Raw genomic sequence first — 18,268 nt, 5'->3', positions numbered from 1 at the left:
TTATTTCAAGGACCCCCAGTTGGATATGCATAGCATAGGCAGCGGACCCCCATTTGATATGATTTTCATCTTTGGAACCACAATCTACACTGAAATCTGCAGTGTTATTTTAAATCTGAGTTACAGACCCATAAGGGTCCATTTGATTTCTAACCATCAATAATTTAGCTGGGGACCCCCTGGAACCCCCTCAATGAGCCTTGGGGGGTCCCTGGACCTAACGTTGAGAACCCTTGGTGCACAACATTCGTTTGCGTATGGTATGAAATGATATTACCAATGGCAGAATAAAGTAATACAACCTGAATCCCTAAAATGCTAAAGCTTTTCAACTCCATTAATAATTCATGGCTGTCATTCTTTCACTGTACCATGTTAACAGTATGAGTTCAAGGTCTAACTGTGAAAAATAACACAGGAGCAACTTCCATGGTCTAAAAATGTCACTTTTCTTTGTCGTCCGTAGCCATCAGACAAGAAATTGGCAGAATCAGTACGTCCTAATCTCACGGGAGCAACAGATAGAGTGGAAGAGCAGGGATTCGGAGCTGGAGGAGGACGGACACACAGATGCACAGACACGAGGACCAGGGAATGTTCTCTCAGCGTTTCTGTGACCTTGTGCGAAAACGTTGCCATGATTCAAGTTGCAGAAATGTTGTGCCAACATTTTGAGTCTGCTGGACAGCAAAGTAGAAGGAATAAGCAAAAAAAAAAGTGAAGGTTGATTTATGCTCCGTCGCGCAACCTTTTCGACAAGCGTCGAGGTATAAGTTAACCTTGATAAGGAAAAAGGACCGACGAAAGAAGGCCAGAAGAGAGAAACGAAAGACTGTACAGAGAAAGTAAGACTGATAAAACGGAGAAGAGGATGTGAAGTATGGAGGTGGATGGATGGCGGCTGGGGTGAATATGGACACTCGTGCCGAGTTTGGTGTTGTGATGGTCCTCTCTGTGCACCTATAAACTCAGTCAGCCCGGTGTTGCAACTCTCTGTTCTCTGTTCAGTCCGAGTCTTGAAAAGAAAATATTTTCGTTTTCTAAGTTTTTACCGTTTTATTATTTAAAGAAAAAAGAAGAAGAAAACCTGTGGTGGTGATATTGATGACAATGATTATTTTATTGATATTATAGAAGGCGAACGGAAACTTGCACACCATTAATGTCAACCTTTTATATTTTATATTGTTATTTTTATTTAGTTTATCCCTAGTAGTATGATGACAAGCACAATACGGGCACACATGGTGCTGCAGACTCACCTTTCCTCCCTCAAAGCCTTTTTATTACCTTTTTCATACTGGGATTGTACAGCACTTTTTATTCCAGAGAGTATGTTGGAGAGCATATTGATAAAAAAATAAAAATAAAAATAAATTATTAGTGTTCAAACCATACTTATCCACTTAAAACTAGCTCTTTCATTCTGATTGGACATACAATATATATATATATTGGAACAGTGCAGTGAAAGTGTTGATAATGAATCAAGGGAATCATAACTACAATCCCAGTATGGTCAAGGTATTTCATTCTACATGTTTAGTGTGCGAACACTGGGATAATTCTCAAAACAGACCCGTCACTGTAAATGTGCCACCTGGTTTTGCCTAGATATATAAAAAAAGTGTAGTAGCAACTATTTAGTCATCCTATGCTTTGTGAACCTCCCGAGTATGCATGAAACCCTGTCTCGATAAATGAGTTTTTCATTTGGTTTTCCTAAAAAGATGAAAAAGTTAAATGCTTAATTTATAACCCATTGTATGGCAGTGTCGGTCACCAAAAATAGCAGATCTAAAAGATCGATAAGATGAGACACCGTCGTATGATGAAGCATAAATCAGGCTAAAGGTGGTACATTTGCCATAGTGGTTTGTTTCCATGAATATTCCCCATTTCTATACAGTATATTAAAAGGTTGAACTTTAAAAAACGGTAGCTATGTGAAAACATAATGGGTTTGCTCTGGCAACACGCAAATATTGCATAGGTAAAAAAAACAATGTGCTGAGAATTAAAGGTATGTGATGATAGCTAAATGTTTCTTTGCAGGGAAGATTTGCTGGAACATTGGTTGCATTTTCTCCATTCTGTCTGCTCTCGAAAACGTTCTGATTTAAAAGCTGGAAGTAAATTCATTCAAACAAATTTTTGACCTGCCAGTTGTCTACACAAGCTACTGTTTCTTTCTTTCACTCGCATCTACAAAAGAAAACGTTAAAGCTGGTATAACTTATTTTTCAAGTCAGTTAAAGTTAAATAGCTCCATTTTCAGATACAGTAGTAAGCATTGCTATAGTGTCTCCCCATCTCTTCAGTTCTTTAGTAAACAGAAAATAGAATTTCAGGTCAGGATAGAAATTGTCCTATCAGCAATGAATTCCTTAAAGATATATATATTTTTTGCCATTTTGTCTCATTTACAATTTAAGTTGTTCATCCTGTATGAGTTCTCTTTCCTGAATGGATAAAATTGGTATCCTACCCTGAAAAACTAAAGAGATAAGAGGCAGGGAGACCCCCCGTTACTGAGCAAACACCCCATTATAGCAATGATTACTCTGAATACAGTAGCACTTATTTTCTCACACACACACAAACTGAATTTGACCTTGAATGCTTCTGTTCTGATTGTGGTGAAACTAAAGACCTGTCATCACAAGAAAGGTACTGTACATCACAAGACGCTCTCAAAGTATGTCATATCAAATGTATTATGCACTCTTATTCAATAAGATAATTTATTATGTATTTATATATTATTATGAAAAAATCATACATTTAAAATCATTTAAACGGAAATAACAATCAAACTTCTCAAGTATGACAAATGATTAAGTTACTCTGAAATCAAAATGTTTACAGCTGACACCACACAACAGAGTTGCAAATGGAAGCAGAACGGGGCATCACTGACGAAAGGCTCTTAAAAGGTAGTTTCAATGCTCATTTCCATCTCCCTGCTCTGCACATACTGTATAGAAATAGTACAATGGTATTTTTGCTCTGATAGTGAGAGCCTTTCATAGATATACAGTTGTAGATTCACAAGGAGGTGATTTTGTGTGTGCCTTGATTTTCATCCTCAAAGATTATATATACTGTATATTACAAAACCAGACCTAATGGCTGCCTATAAAGCACTGGTAGTTTATAGACTTTGTAAGAAAATATCAATGATAATAAAATTCATAGAAGCAGTCAAGTTTTAGTAAACACAAATGCATGTGACATTTGCCCCACAGCCAAGCGGGGTTCTTCCTTTCGGTAAAACAAAATCTAATAAAAATAAAATAAAATCCACTTCCTTCTTAAGTCTCAGATAACTGGATATTAATTAATAAATAACTTATGAGACAACCAAAATGACAGTCCTGCATGGTAGCTTGTTCATGTTTTGTTCACCTGAGAGCCTACTGGACGGAAGGAAATTGGTTACTCTTTGGCCTTTCACAAGGCAGCGTCATACTGCAAATATTGATTATTTGGTTGCAATTGAATTCTCCACCATATTCCCTGAAGTGCATTCACATTCATCCGTCATGTCTTGGATGTCCTACATAATTTGATATTAGCTTTAGGACAATGATGAGTGCAAACATACAAATGGGTGAGGGAGAATATGTTGGGTTGTACTCAGGGGAGGAGGGGTGTGGTCATATCAATTTACATTCCAATTTGAATAGGGGCATAAAGTCAAATTCAAATCTATTCCTGTTTGACGACTTTGTATTCCCGTTTGATTCTGGCATAGGGGCCGATGCTGTCATCAAAGACAAAGTCCCATAAAACACGGGTCCAGGAGGTGTGCTGCGGCAGGGAGTCGTAGTATTCTGCTGCAATTTGTTTCACCTGGTGAAAAGAAAGACACATGGTTATGCTATATATTATGGTTCATCCTATGACATAAACGGCAGATCACAAGTTCACAACACGTTGCATCAAGTGACATTGCAATGCGATGCGAGCTTGTACATCAGGTATTTTCGGCTATCCAACCTGCCTTTTCAACTTCACATACCTGCGTATCAGAGCAGGCTTTGAGAGAAACAAGGTCAAGTTAACTCCTTATTTCACAGTCAACTGCAACAGGCTGATGGGAGGCATTCCACTGTTTGTTGGCCCCACATGTACATCCAATCAGTGAGTGTGCAGGAGAAAACATATTCTACAATGGTAAGATCAGTAGTGGAAGCAGCAGAATAAGCATGGCCTCCCGAGACCCCTAGCGGGGATTTTGGGGCCCTCGTCTTTCTAGTGTCAGAATTTGGGTCATTTATGCGTCATTTATGATTCTCTAGAAACGTATCACTTTGAGGCTGCAGTTAATCAGTTATAAAGTCTGTCTTTTCACTTGATAAATGTTTGCATTTGATAAAACAATTGTGACATGGTATTTCCCAATAGTCTTTCTGTTTGACTTCCAGGAGAACAGAGGCCTGTCTTATCTGCAAAAGGCCTGGTACTAGATGTAGAGGGAGTAATACCTACTGTAATTATCTCTGCCTACCATTATTGTGTAATAATTATTGTACAAAATCTAGACTTATCGTAAAAAGTAATGTGAATTAGATCATTTTGTTTTAACGAGATTATGCCTAATCTTTCAGAACGTGTAAAGATGTGAGGTTTTGCTATAATAAACTACTGTTTCACAACAGTTATAGGGTCTCACCTGAGGTAGCTTGCTGCCAGGGATACTTGGGAAGTCATGATGTTCCATATGATACCCAACATTGAATGTGATCCAGTTCAGTGGTCCGTAGTAAGAATATGTCTCATGTCCCTTCATGAACATGTAATGTTCTGCTATGAAATGTCCAGAGAAGGGATGCAGCCCCATACACAGGATAGTACCTGCGATTAGATAAACAATAGGCTTCATTCCCCACAGATAGTAGATAAGAAAGTCCACCGCGAACTGAACCACGGCATTCTGCACCTCTAGTTGAGAAACCGGTTTAGGATTGACCACTAGGGGGCGCAGAGCATAGAAAAGGGGCTGGAGGAACAGCCATAGAACCTTTCTGGCCGGAGTACAGAAGAACCATCCTTCAACATCCGTAGGGATGTCCACATCCAGTTTGTCCCCCCCCAGGTACCGATGGTGGTCGATGTGGTACTTTTTGAAAGAGGCAGAGTAAGGCACCCCGATAGGCAGGTTCGCCCACATGGCAAACCAGCGGTTCCACTTAGCCAGCTTGTTGCCAAACGCCACGTTGTGAGAGATGTCGTGTATGGCAAGGGTCAAAGAGTGATTAATGCAGCCCCCAAAGGCATAGGCCCAGAAGAAGATCCATTTCCAGGAGAGGTCGTGTACCATGTAGCAGGCCAGGAGCTGGGTTAGTACCATGCCCGATACCACCCACTTCAAGTGGGGGTCCGGACCCATCAGGGACTTGATCTCTGGATACTTGGCTGAGGAGAAAGGTGGTGGGAAACATGATGAGAGAGGGAGATGGTTGGAGTAGAAGAGAGTCAGAGTGAGAATGAAGAACAGAGATGAAGTTTTAGAGGAAACATAAATGAAGAGAGAGAGGGAGCAGTCATGAATGAATAAATGAATGAATTATTGTGACAGTATCATTTAACCTTTGTGGTAGTAATATTCTGATTCACAAGAAATACTATAATTGAAAAATAACCATCTCTCTTAACTCGGATATTCAAACAAGTCACAGAGACACAATGTAACAACAATATAGTTCCAGGCCAAGGAATTGTCACATGTATGTGAACCAGTTACAGTATCACTTAAATATTGAAACAAGTGGAAATTAATTTCTAGTTGCCTACACTTCCTCTTTTGTATGCATTTAGTGGGCTTTTATTTTACCTTCGATTCATCACAACACTTGAATGAGGAACCATAAGTCAAACAGACTTAGTTGTAACTTGTATTTATACGCAAGTTCTAAGAGTGATAGTAGATAGATACAAATGTGGTCCGCTTCTTTGCTTTAACCTCATTTGTATGCCTCTGTGCAAATCCTCTTTTACTGAGCAACAAAACAAGAGATTCAGGACACTGAAACCTGGTTTCAGTGTCCAGAGACGTTGTGAAAAGGTTTTCTAAGAGCAAGTTGGACTCCACCCTCCAGGCCAAACCCTCTTTATTTGGTTAACTTTTAGGTCAGACCATAAGTCATTATGGAATTCCCTTAATTCCTAGTGAGACCTTGCTATAAATTATCGTTCACTAAGTCTAATTGCTAATTCAATCACTCCGTGCACAAAGTCTAAATAAACCTTTTTGCACAAAAAAACATATTTGACCCATATGCATCTGTGTTCAAGTGACATCATTAGCTATGGCTCACCCCCTCAGGGCATAAAGTTAAATCATTAACCACATATTAGCAAACTATTCTAACTGAACAGGTAATGCTATCCCACTCCCACACCTTGAAAATGCTAAATGCAGTAGAATACTCATACTTAAAGCAGCACCTTTTTTTATGAATACAATGTAATGTTGTCCAATCTGTATGGTAGGGTATGTTAATAAAGTATAACTTATACAATTGGGGTGGTTGTATTTTGCCCCCCTGCTCTTTACATTACATGTAGATAGTGTCTAAGGTATAATGTCTCACAGCAAAGATTCAATGTATCCCCTGAGTAAGCAGGAGCTAGGAAACCGGGTTCAAATCCGGGGTACAAGAGGAAAGTTTACATTTATGCTTACTTTTATACATTGTGATGATACTGATGCTGTTGTGTCACCTTAAACCAAATCTATTCAGAGTCAAACCAACAATTAAACCATATGGAATGGAAACTTTTCATTGTAAGTCAATGATTTACCTCTATGTGCAATGATGCAGATCCGTTCTTTGTGTGACTAATTACAGTAGGTGCTGCTTCTAATTGCCACTGTCATTTTCCATAGAGGCAACACAAAAACGTCATTAAATATGAATTTAATTTTAAGTACGGTGGGGCATGATAAAAACAAAAACATGTTCATAATTTATGACCCAAGGGTGTCAAACACCCCATCTACGGTAGATATTTCTTTTACTCCAGAGCAACAATATGGCTATTGCAATATAGCTATTGGTCAAGGCCAGAGATTAACATGCCCACTCTTTTTTTCCTGCTTTATTTATGAATTACTTATTTATTTATATACATGGACCTTTTTAGCACCTTGTGGTCAAATTAAATAATCACTTTTTTAATTAGCATATCAGCTTGATTTCACATTTCCTCTCTTTACCACCAAATTCAAAGGTTTGGAGTTGCTCAGGTACCCTTAGTAAACGAGAAGAGAAGTTATGGTATTTAGAAAGTATTCTGTAAAGCACCCGTTTTTTTATTTGGACATTGACAATGTTCCTTGAGGGGTCTGTCACCAACAATGCTTCCCCTCTCACTGCCATACAGGCATTGTATCTGTGTTTGCTGTGAGTAGAGAATGTGTCTTGTTACCTAGCAAGCTCAGATGCATTGTCAAATGCACCTGCTATCAGCATGTTGACATTGCTTCATAAGTCAGAGAAAAGGATAGGCAGCAGTGGATAGGTTTAGGTTATTTCCACCTGGGTAGTCAGAGAGAAATTGTACTTTGGTGTTTCATGGAGAATAAATATTAATCTATGGGTAACCTCGTTTTACTAAGATTTATAAAAGGAACGTCACAGGACGACACTGTAGCATACCTAGTGAGACCTTGATACTAGGCTAAACAGGTTCCATTATGTTATATGATCTTGTTTTATAATATTATGTGTTAGGCTACCATGACAGGAGAGGAATGCCCAACAGGGATGTCTATGTTTAGTGTCCTTTCACTTATATTAGGACTGTTGAAGGATATTAAAGAGCATGTTTGAGATGTTAAGGCCTACTCAAGATGACTATTAATTTAATGTAATGCGTCATGATTTCCCCCCAGCTTCTTTAACATTCAATTACAGGCTACAATCAATTTTCCTCTCACAACTCAAATTTTTATGGAATAACGTTTTAGCAACTGAAGAGCACAATCAGAGCGACCTAGATAGAACATAATAATAATCATTTAGAGATATCATTTGAAGGTTAAAAAGTTTTGATGGAACTTTAATCGACATAGTTTCATTTACATCCACCACTGATTTCTGGACTTGCGGCAGTTTTGAATGCATGAGTAGGCTATTGACGGTGGCCTACTCGTATCATCTATAATCTCAGCCTTTTCTGGATCAGGGCCCACTTGAAAATCGGAAGGGCGTTCACGGCCCAGTTGCCGTGTGGTCAGATGGGTGGGCTGCGTGCGTTTTCAGAGCATGTTTAGAGCATCAATTAATCGAATGTGTTCCGGCTTGGATCAATTATACTTTAAGTTCTTATTTATCACAATGAAAACTCTGTTTGAGGTTTTAAAGAACACAACGTTTTATTTATTTATCATTACATTAAAAAGTATATATTTATGTTATATGATCAATTAAAAAATGCCAAATATTTAGGGCCCCACTTGCAATATCCTCACGGCCGACCAGTGGGGCCCCGGCCCACAGGTTGAGAATCGCTGATCTATAATGAGCCGAGCCTACCTCAAACTCATTGTGGACAGAAGATGACTGGTTCAGTAGTACAGTTTGTAAACTGGTTTAACCGGCTACGCTTTACAAGTAGGCTGGAGTCAGGGAAACAAATACATCTTCCTTTTAAAAAATGGTCAAGTGCCAGAAGACACTTGTCTAAGTTGTCTTTACATTTGCGGGTTCATCTTACCCAATATTTCTTTTCTTCTGGATGTGTGAGGCTGGTCATTGTAGACCCATTCAAAGTCCTGTCTTCCACCCGTTTTCCCCATGTCTGTCCTTGCTGTGTGTTTGGACGTGGACGAACAGGCGACTGACTGGCTTGTGTGAAGTGTGTGTGTGTGTGTCTTGTGTCATCAACCTTCAGTTTCGGGTCACACCCACACACACAGGTAGCTAAAAGGTGTAAGGAGCGATCCTACAAGCCCCTCCCATTAACCACTTAAACCCCAGCGTCGGTATTGTGGAAACAAATAGCAGATCGATATGCTCACAATGCGACGCCCACAATGACAGAAAACAGAAAATACACTTGCATTGAGCCCTGAGTGACTCCAGTTACCCATATGGGGTTTAAGTGGTTAATAGGGAACAGGTGACAGTGGCACCTGTTCATATTTATGTAACTTGTTGCATGGACCAGGCAGCAAGACATTTGCATTAATAACCAGCAACAATTCATACCACTGAGTTGGAGAAGGAATACCTTGTTTGTTTTTGTGTGATTGTTTGTTGGTTATATAGACATCAACATGCTTTTATTTATTCATATTTATGTATACATACATACATACATACATACATACATACACACACACACACACACACACACACACACACACACACACACACACACACACACACACACACACACACACACACACACACACACACACACACACACACACACACGTATATACATAGGGCAGGCTATACACATCTTCAACCGCTTATACAGAGTCGGGTCGCAGGGGCAACAGTAGCCGCAAGCAACTTTTTGATTTTATTTTTTATATCTGGAATGCAATACCAACCCTTGACAGCCCATACATCCAAACATAAATGTCCTACCTGATTGTATTAAACAACGTTAAACTCACCAACATTGCAGCTGTACGGAAATCTTGAATTATCCTCTTTCTATCTGCAAAGTTTTTGTTTCATAAAAATCCACCGTAGACATGTTATGAGCTGCTTTCTGTCAATAAATTCTATGCAGGTGATTATTTTTCTAAGCGTTTGAGTTTGGAAGCGCTTGTTTTCAATAACGCAACGTCCTGCTGCCTCCTGCATTATGTGCAATTTCGAAACAGGTGATACGCAAGACTTTTCCAACGAGCGCTTCCAAAACTCGAACACTTTAGAAAAATAATCACCTGCACAGAATTTATTGACAGAAAGTAGCTCATAACATGTCTATGGTGGATTTTTATGAAACAAAAATGTGTGTGTGTGTGTGTGTGTGTGTGTGTGTGTGTATGTGTACATGTGTGTGTGTGACTGTGTGTGTGTGAGTAATAGGTTATGAAGACTCAGGCAGGTTCCTGTGTGTGGGATGTTTATATCAGTTGATGTGATGTGAGTGAGCACTGAGCATACAACTCTATGGATGTGAGTGAGTAAATTGAAATCTACATAGAATACAATACATAAAATACACAACGTAATGATATATCTTTATAACCCATAATGTTTTATGGTCAATATTAAAACGTGTTTGGGGGGGGGGGGTCAAACCCATTAAACCAAACAGTGTGAAATCACGCGAGAGCTTTGAACCGGAGCATAGTGGCGACGAGAGCAGAACAACAGTGTGGACTGGAGCAGTGTTGCCATGTCCGCTTATTATAAGCGACTTTGGGCTTATTTTGCTGTAAAGTTGCTTGTAAATATTGGTAGTTGGTGGTCGCGTTTTTTGGGCTTCTTTCTAAAGTGTAGTTGCTTATTTGGGCTTGTTTCCTAATGTTGTTTAAACCAGTGTTTCTCAAATGTATTCAAGTCAAGAACCCCCAAATGAATATGTATTTGTCTGCGGATCCCCATCTGAAAATGTTATGCCAGGGAGTCCCTGGGCCAGGGACCCCCATACAAGATTTGTGTTGTTAAAATGTAAAATGTTTTCAAGATTTAAAAAAAATAAATAGCCAATGTATATGTTTAAAGGGCGAAGGCCCACATTTTGGAAAGAAATAGCCAATTTAACACTGAGGTGCCCAGTGCCACTCTTCCTTGGTGCCCACCTATCCTGTTACCGTTTTCATAGACCTGGTTGCTTGTTTCTCTCTCAAAACCTGGCAACACTGGACTGGAGAGTTGTGTTGTGTGTAGAGACTAGAGGAAGGAGGAACAGGCTGAGTTAAAGAACGGGGGGGAAGAAGCACACAAAAACACCGAAAGTGGCGGGGGAACAAAGCTTCAACATGATGGCGTCGGGGGATACTCTGTACATAGAGACGGATGGCTCGGAGATGCCGGCCGAGATCGTGGAACTCCACGAGATAGAAGTGGAGACCATCGAGACGACGGTGGTCGGCGGGGAGGACGACGACGACGATGATGATGATGAGCACCACCAGCCCATGATCGCGTTACAGCCGCTGGACACGGACCACCACTCGATCCACCACCACCACCAGGAGGTGATCCTGGTGCAGACCCGGGAGGAGGTGGTGGGCGAGGAGGATGACTCCGAGCTGCACGGGGACGACGACGGGTACGCGGACCAGATCCTCATCCCCGTCCCGGTGCCAGCCGTGGACGACGACTATATCGAACACCAGACTTTGGTGACGGTCGCCGGGAGAAGCTCGTCGTCGACGGGCCGGGGGAAGAAGGGGGGAAGTAGTGGAAAGAAAGCGGGCAAAAAGACTTATTTGAGCGGAACCGAAATGGGCCGAAAGTGGGAGCAGAAGCAGGTCCAGATAAAGACTCTCGAGGGGGAGTTTTCGGTCACGATGTGGGCATCTGGTAAGTTCAAGAGTCTGGGTTGGAATTCCTTCTCGCATTGTTCTCTCGGTGTGTCTGCTACCCCGCCACTGGGCCGCGTCTGGGCCTAGTCTTCTCCGAGGAAAATTTGAATCGTTTGCCACGTCGGAACCACTTTATATACCCCACTGAAATGTTTTTGTTTTTATGGGAAGCCATGTTTTATGTGTTGATGGGCGCCGCCATATTTCCCCGGTTTAGAAAGTATGGCGGCCCGAAAAAATGGCGTTTATTTGGGGCCGAGGAAGATGGCGGACGGTGTGGGGGAGAGAAGTGCACCGCTTGCTGGCTGTGGGGCTGCTGCAAGGCCGCTGTGGCGTAGTTTAACATGAGAGTCAACGGGAGGGGGAGGGGCCTGGTGGTTTAACATGGCAGTCAGTGGAAGGGGGAGTGACTGCTTTTAACATGACACTCAATCAGTGTTGCCAGATCTTGCGAGAGAAATAAGCAGCCTGGTTTGTGAAAACAAGCCTTAAAGAAGCGACCTAGGCCAAGAGCACTTTAAACATCGGCTATTTGAAAAAAGTGGAATATTTTTGAATATGTATTCATATTATATGGGGTCTCTGGCACAAATATTTTCAGATAAGGGGCTCCAAACAAATACATAACATATGAATTTGGGGGTCCGTAACATGAAAGCAACATTAGACAACAAGTCCAAATAAGTAACTACAGTTTATAAAGAACCCCAAAAAACCGCAACCGCCAATATTTACAAACAACTTTGCAGAAAAACAAAACTCAATGCCCAAACTCGCTTATAATAAGCGGACATGGCAACACTGCACTCAATGGCAGGGGAACGGACTGGTTTAACATGAGAGTCAATGGGGGGGAGGAGCCTAGTTTGACATGCGAGTCAACGGGTGGACTGGTTTGGTTTAACATGACAGTCAGTCAGTTGCAGTTCAATTGGAGTAAGGAGGAGGGGTCGGTTAGACGGTGAACTACAGAACTGTCTACTGCAAGCAAACAACAATCACAAGACCCGAAGCCCCTCCCCCCCCCAAAAAAGGAGAACAAATAATTGCGATTATTTTATATTTTGTTCATATTGCAATTATGACTTAAACTGATTCACATCCTCACAGGTCTGTTTTTCAGAACATGAATATTGTTTAAAGAAACGTTTAAAAAAAAAAAATATATATATATAGATAAAGAAAGGTTTCACCAATACTTGAATCTTTGATGAATTGCCCAAAGTTTGTGTTGACTTTAAAGGTAGGGTAAGTGACGTTTTGTTAAAAAAGGTTAAAGTACTATATTCTGATAGTAATCATTGCTACAGAACGTTTGTTCGTCACAGGGTCTCTCCAGCTCTTTTAGTAAACAAAATATAGTACATTTTCAGGTAGGTGACAAAGTTTAAGCCAACCAGGAGAGAGTGCGGAAAATGCATTTTCTGTTTAATAAAGAGCTGGAGAGACATGGGAGACTCCTATTACTGAACAAACACTCTATAGCAGTGAGTAAGTACTATCAGAATATAGAGCTATTTAACACTTATTTTAACCAAAGAAAATCACGTACCCTACCTATTAAGTCTATTACATGCCTGCATCCTTTTTATTAGCCACAGATCTGAGTTTAGAGGATTGAGGATCAGTCTTCAATGTATAATCCTCTATAGATGCATATTGGATTTCCATCTGGCACACAAGTGGATACACAACACAACCTTGTAGGGTCACTGAGGGGCTTCAGCTAACTAGTATCACAGTTATTATAGGGTTTATTGAGTTTGCTGTGGAAACGAAAGAGCCAGAACAAGGGTTCAACATATGTCTGTCAACTCTGTCATTGCACATCAGTGCAAGTATTCTTCACTACTTTTGCAGAATGTTTGCCCCAGAATAATAAGGTCACTGGGGATCAAGTGGTTCATCACTGTATATAAACAGGTGTGAGAAAGTAGAAAGTAAGTCATTTGCCTTGGTTCCCAAGCTGTGTGGCCCATAGTCAGGAACCTATCTGCTGTCTAGCATAAGGCAACGTGATGTACAAGTACACCCCTTGTACGTGATTCTAGTATGTTGCAGGGCCTTCCCCCAATCCAACCCTTGGTGCAGAGTGAAAGCAAGGGAGGCATCGGTATGACTCGGAAGGAACCCCAACCTCTCAGTCTCAGGGCGGACTGTGGCTTCATAAAATTAAATAGAATCACAGTCCCAGCACTTAAAGGTTGTGAAAGTGATATTTTCCCTTTTTAGCACCCACATTCCGACTCTCTAAAATGTGTGCATGTTAATAAAAACACACACACAAACATTCTGTTTTTTTATACACCCCTTATCCAGTTTTGGCTCTGCTAAAATATTTGGTTCCATGCACAAGTTTTTTTTTACCTCTCTTTTGCATAGATAGCATTGTGCATGAGGCTCGTGAACTCAATCCCATTGAGAACCAATGATCAGTAAATCTGCAGTTGAGATTGAGAATAAGAACCTTACACGCACATGCAAGAAGGAGGGCACATTGCTATGGAGAATGGGAACCTTGTAGTAGATGGTTACTATAAATGTCTGGAAGTCATTGCCACATTTTGTGCGAAGAAGTTGTGAAAGTGTTTATAATATTGTACATTTTTTCATCAGTGAAAAAACTATTAAACTGTTCTATTGTTAGGTGACACAATGCCTTTAAGAGTGCATGGCATAAATAAGAATTCAATTTCAACCTTTATTCGTCACATACAGGTTTTAAAACGAGTAAAAAAGGTAGCGAAATGTACTTTGGTAAACTCCATGCATAGTTAGGATAGGTGAATGCATAGATCAAATTTCATGTATGTGCAAATGTACACGGACAAAATTACCCCAAAGGATAGCAAATAAATAAAACGAGACGAGACCATCATCCCGCCTCTCCCACCATTACGTTTAGTACTAGTTAGTAATTCGTTTTTCTAATTCATTCATGTTCTTGGTTAAAATCATTTGAGGATAAAACACAATAAAATGCAGGACCTATACTTCCATTGCAATCCTAGTAGAAATGCTGGGGGGAAAAAAAATAGAAAATGTTCTTGTTTATTTACCAATTATTTCAGAAGATAATGTACAATACAAGGGGGCTGGTATATACAATTTTATGAAAGACAAAACATTTTTAAGGTGCCATGCTATGCTTATAAATTCTTAAGTTATCTGTCAAATTCAGTAGACCTAAAAAATATCCATCCGTGGTAAATAAATTACCGTAGAAGACAAGTTGAATAATGGTCAAGTTCTCATCATACACCAGGTCAAGTTACTGTTGATGTACTTTACCTGCAAACGTTTTTTTTTATTAAAAAAGATCTTCTCTTCTACCTCTCATTGCTAGATGACAAGAAGGACATCGACCACGAAGAACAGATCATTGGTGAGAACTCTCCTCCAGATTACTCCGAATACATGACAGGGAAGAAGCTCCCTCCAGGAGGCATCCCAGGCATTGACCTGTCAGACCCCAAACAGCTAGCAGAGTTTGCACGGTGAGTGATAACTAGAGATTAAGTTTTGCAACACACACAAAACAGGCAACACATTAGAGAACACCTATTGATGTTGTAGAGTTCCACTTGTGCTGTGCTGGTTAGCAACCTACAATGGAAACTTTTCACAGAAGTCATTTTGACGGGTAGCTCAGCCACAGCTAGAGGTCATTTTAGGTGCTTCTGTGTGCCAGCATGATGTTAACCATACAATAGCTGTCCATATGGCTCACAGTAACACCTAAATGAAACACACACAACTAGAAAAGTATGCTTCTCTGAGTGCAGATCTCTGCCAGGCCAGGTTGCCTACCTAGGGCCGTGTCAGTCATGGGGTGCAGCCGTCGGGGCATGAGGAAGCTGTGGGGAGAAATAGAGTACCGAAGTCTGACATCAGAAACCACGCTCCCGTGGTCATGGAATTGTATGATATGTAGACCTAAGTCTACACATCACCCATTGCACACGTGGCAGCTGCCAATAATCAGTGTCGCATTGTGTTGCATTTGATTTCTTTCTCTATGTGGGAGAGTAGCGTTGTCATTTCTCAGTTGTTTCATCAAACTAAATAAAACAAGCTGATAACACATGTCACAAAATCTAAGGAATCTCAGGAATGTTTTGGTAAATGTTACTGCATTTTAACAATGACATTTGTAGCATTTGGCTGTGTGTTTAGAGGCCCCTCAATGAGTGATTATGATTTGGGGCAGATCAGACTCATTGGCATTTTTGTGGAATGGGCATATTCCATTGGCCAAACTATGGAGCCAATGGAATATGACAAATCTGACTGATACGTCTTTATTTGCATGACTCCAGAAAGAATGTGTACCAATTTGTGATAATGTGATTGTATGACCCATGGTTCAAGAGTTATAGGCCAAAACGTTATAGTGCCTCCATGAGGCCGATTTGAAAAAATGTGGGCCGGAGGCTCCTCTTCAGCCTACTGGGGTAGGGTCTAGTCTGTCCTAAAAGTAAGATATCAAAGGCAAATGGTGTGATAACAAGTTCTATTTTCATTGTAGAATGAAACCAAGAAAGATCAAGGAAGATGACGCACCCAGGACGATAGCGTGCCCACACAAAGTAAGTTAATTGTTCTCCATCTCACCAGCATTTATTGTATAAGAATTGTTAGATGATGTTTGTATTTGGCAACCAAGATTGTTTGTGGTCACTCATAAATTAAATGGTTATGACCCATACCAATCTCTTAACTTAGGAGGTTTATTTTTAAGATTCGTATCACTGATGGCAAGATAACATTAGAATTAAGCAGCCATAGACACCCTTTTTATGTTATAGACAGAAAATCCTCAACTGCGTCAGTCTGTCGGGGGGGAGTCTGAGGAGGCAATTTGCACTGGCATTTGAATGTCCTTCTTTTTATCCAAGGGATGCACCAAGATGTTCAGGGACAACTCTGCGATGAGGAAGCACTTGCATACCCACGGACCACGCGTACATGTCTGTGCAGAGTGCGGCAAAGCCTTTGTGGAGAGCTCAAAGCTGAAGAGGCATCAGCTTGTACACACTGGAGAGAAACCTTTCCAGGTGGGTTCCTTCTCCCTGCCATTGCAGTTTGACTCCTCCAGGGTTTCATGTACTGTATATTTTTTATATTCTAATGTAACGTGTTTTACACATTCTGTGGTTCCTTGATTGTCTACCATGATCGTTAACCACTTTAAACCTAGCATCCCTACTTTGGGATAAAATAGCATATCTACAAGCTCACAACTTGTAGATAAAGGGTTAATTTCGCTATTAGCCATCCAAATAAATATATAAGTCGTTAAACTGATTTCCATCGCTCATCTCAAGCTATTGCTTTTGTTGGACTGATCAGAGTTGAGACGCATTTTATTTTGATATTTTCTTCTCTTTTTGTCTCCAGTGTACATTTGAGGGCTGTGGCAAGCGGTTCTCTCTGGACTTTAACTTGCGCACACATGTGCGTATTCACACTGGAGACCGACCCTATGTCTGCCCCTTTGACGGCTGCAACAAGAAGTTTGCCCAGTCCACCAACCTCAAGTCTCACATCCTCACACACGCCAAAGCGAAAAACAACCAGTGAATAAACTATTGCTGACGAACCTAGGAACAGTGCATCAGAGGACCTGTATGTCCACTCCCTCACAGATGACAATGTCCTGTTGTTGTGAAATATGAAATTTCCCTTTGTATTGTTTCTAGGTAAAAAAAAAAAAAAAAAAAAAGTTTTAAGAGAGAAATTAACTTTTGTACAGAGGTGAAGATGAACTCTTGAGAGCCCCTGCCCCCTCCTACTTCCTACCCTGCAATGACATTACCTGGAAGGAAAAGCTTACAGTTTCTTCTTGTGAAGATGTGATTTCATGGATCTGTACCCGAAACATTATTTATACCTTAACAAGGCAATTTCAAATACAATTTTACAGAAGTTTAGTTTCATTCATCCCAATCAATAAATTCATTGTTTTTCAATTTTGTACTTTCCTTAAGTGTGCATATTGTACACTTTCTTTGGCTTTGTGGTAATAATGTACGTAATGTTTTTCCCTGTTTATCTCTTCAGGAGATTTGTATGTCGCGCCCTCTCCCTCTTTTTCCCTGTTTGGAATCCGGGGTAAATAGGGGTGTTCTTTACAGATTTTCATTTTGTAATATGTAATGTTCAAATATATCAGAATGATGTAGATAATAGCAATGTGATTTCAATAGTGTTGATTAAAACTTTTTTCCTGCACTATCCATTTCAAACATGTCGTGATTGGCCTTATGATTTGTATCATCTAGTCTGTTGGTCCTAGTCAGTTACATAAAGCCTGAGTTATACCGGTACTTGGTTGCACATATCCAGAGCGACTGCAGTAAGAAAGGTAAACACACACACTTGAAAATCCGGGCCAGAAGGTGTAAATCTCGCGCCAGGCCATACCCATATCCGCAGCAGGTCTCCAAGGTGAACTTGGAGACCTGCTGCGGATTTTTGTTTTGGGTCTTGAGTCCCGGAATCATACAAGGAAGTAAAATGTATAATAATCAAGAAAAGAAACACGGCCGCAATAAATGGATCCAGGGAGAAAGCGGGGCAAAGTATTGCCGACAAATGCACAAGCCGTCCAAAAATATATACAATTTATATACAAGTCCATAAATATATAATTCAGTTAGGCTTAAACATGAGGAGTGTATAGTGAATATTGGAATTATCGCCTACTAATCTACAATGCGATAGCCTATTATATGCGCCATGCATCCAACCAATATGTCT

At 40.4% G+C, this 18,268-nt stretch overlaps 3 protein-coding genes across 3 annotated transcripts in view; 2 read left to right on the top strand and 1 right to left on the bottom strand.

The window, feature by feature from the left end:
* evla (Enah/Vasp-like a) overlaps nt 1-2,150 on the top strand; it is a 47,044-nt gene extending 44,894 nt beyond the window's left edge. Inside the window, 1 exon segment of the mRNA XM_080413288.1 lies at nt 467-2,150. Coding sequence (XP_080269414.1) covers nt 467-504 — 38 coding nt within the window. The 3' untranslated portion in view covers nt 505-2,150.
* A 548-nt stretch (nt 2,151-2,698) lies between these two features.
* degs2 (delta(4)-desaturase, sphingolipid 2) lies at nt 2,699-8,888 on the bottom strand. Its single transcript, XM_080413290.1, has 3 exons — nt 8,728-8,888; nt 4,679-5,421; nt 2,699-3,855 (listed from the first exon to the last, which is right to left on the bottom strand). Exons 1-3 carry the CDS (start codon nt 8,807-8,809, stop codon nt 3,712-3,714), a joined length of 969 nt encoding a protein of 322 aa, XP_080269416.1. The 5' UTR covers nt 8,810-8,888; the 3' UTR covers nt 2,699-3,711.
* A 1,960-nt stretch (nt 8,889-10,848) lies between these two features.
* yy1a (YY1 transcription factor a) lies at nt 10,849-17,740 on the top strand. Its single transcript, XM_080413873.1, has 5 exons — nt 10,849-11,504; nt 14,853-15,003; nt 16,035-16,095; nt 16,405-16,563; nt 16,907-17,740. The coding sequence occupies exons 1-5, from the start codon at nt 10,958-10,960 to the stop codon at nt 17,087-17,089; spliced, it is 1,101 nt and encodes a 366-aa protein (XP_080269999.1). The 5' UTR covers nt 10,849-10,957; the 3' UTR covers nt 17,090-17,740.
* Nucleotides 17,741-18,268: the final 528 nt, after the last annotated feature.

The sequence above is a fragment of the Gymnoscopelus braueri genome (assembly GCF_963280865.1).
Source record: "Gymnoscopelus braueri genome assembly, chromosome: 19".
NCBI lineage: Eukaryota > Metazoa > Chordata > Actinopteri > Myctophiformes > Myctophidae > Gymnoscopelus > Gymnoscopelus braueri.
Note: the sequence above shows the minus strand (reverse complement) of the source record. Positions and strands in the feature narration are given on the sequence as shown.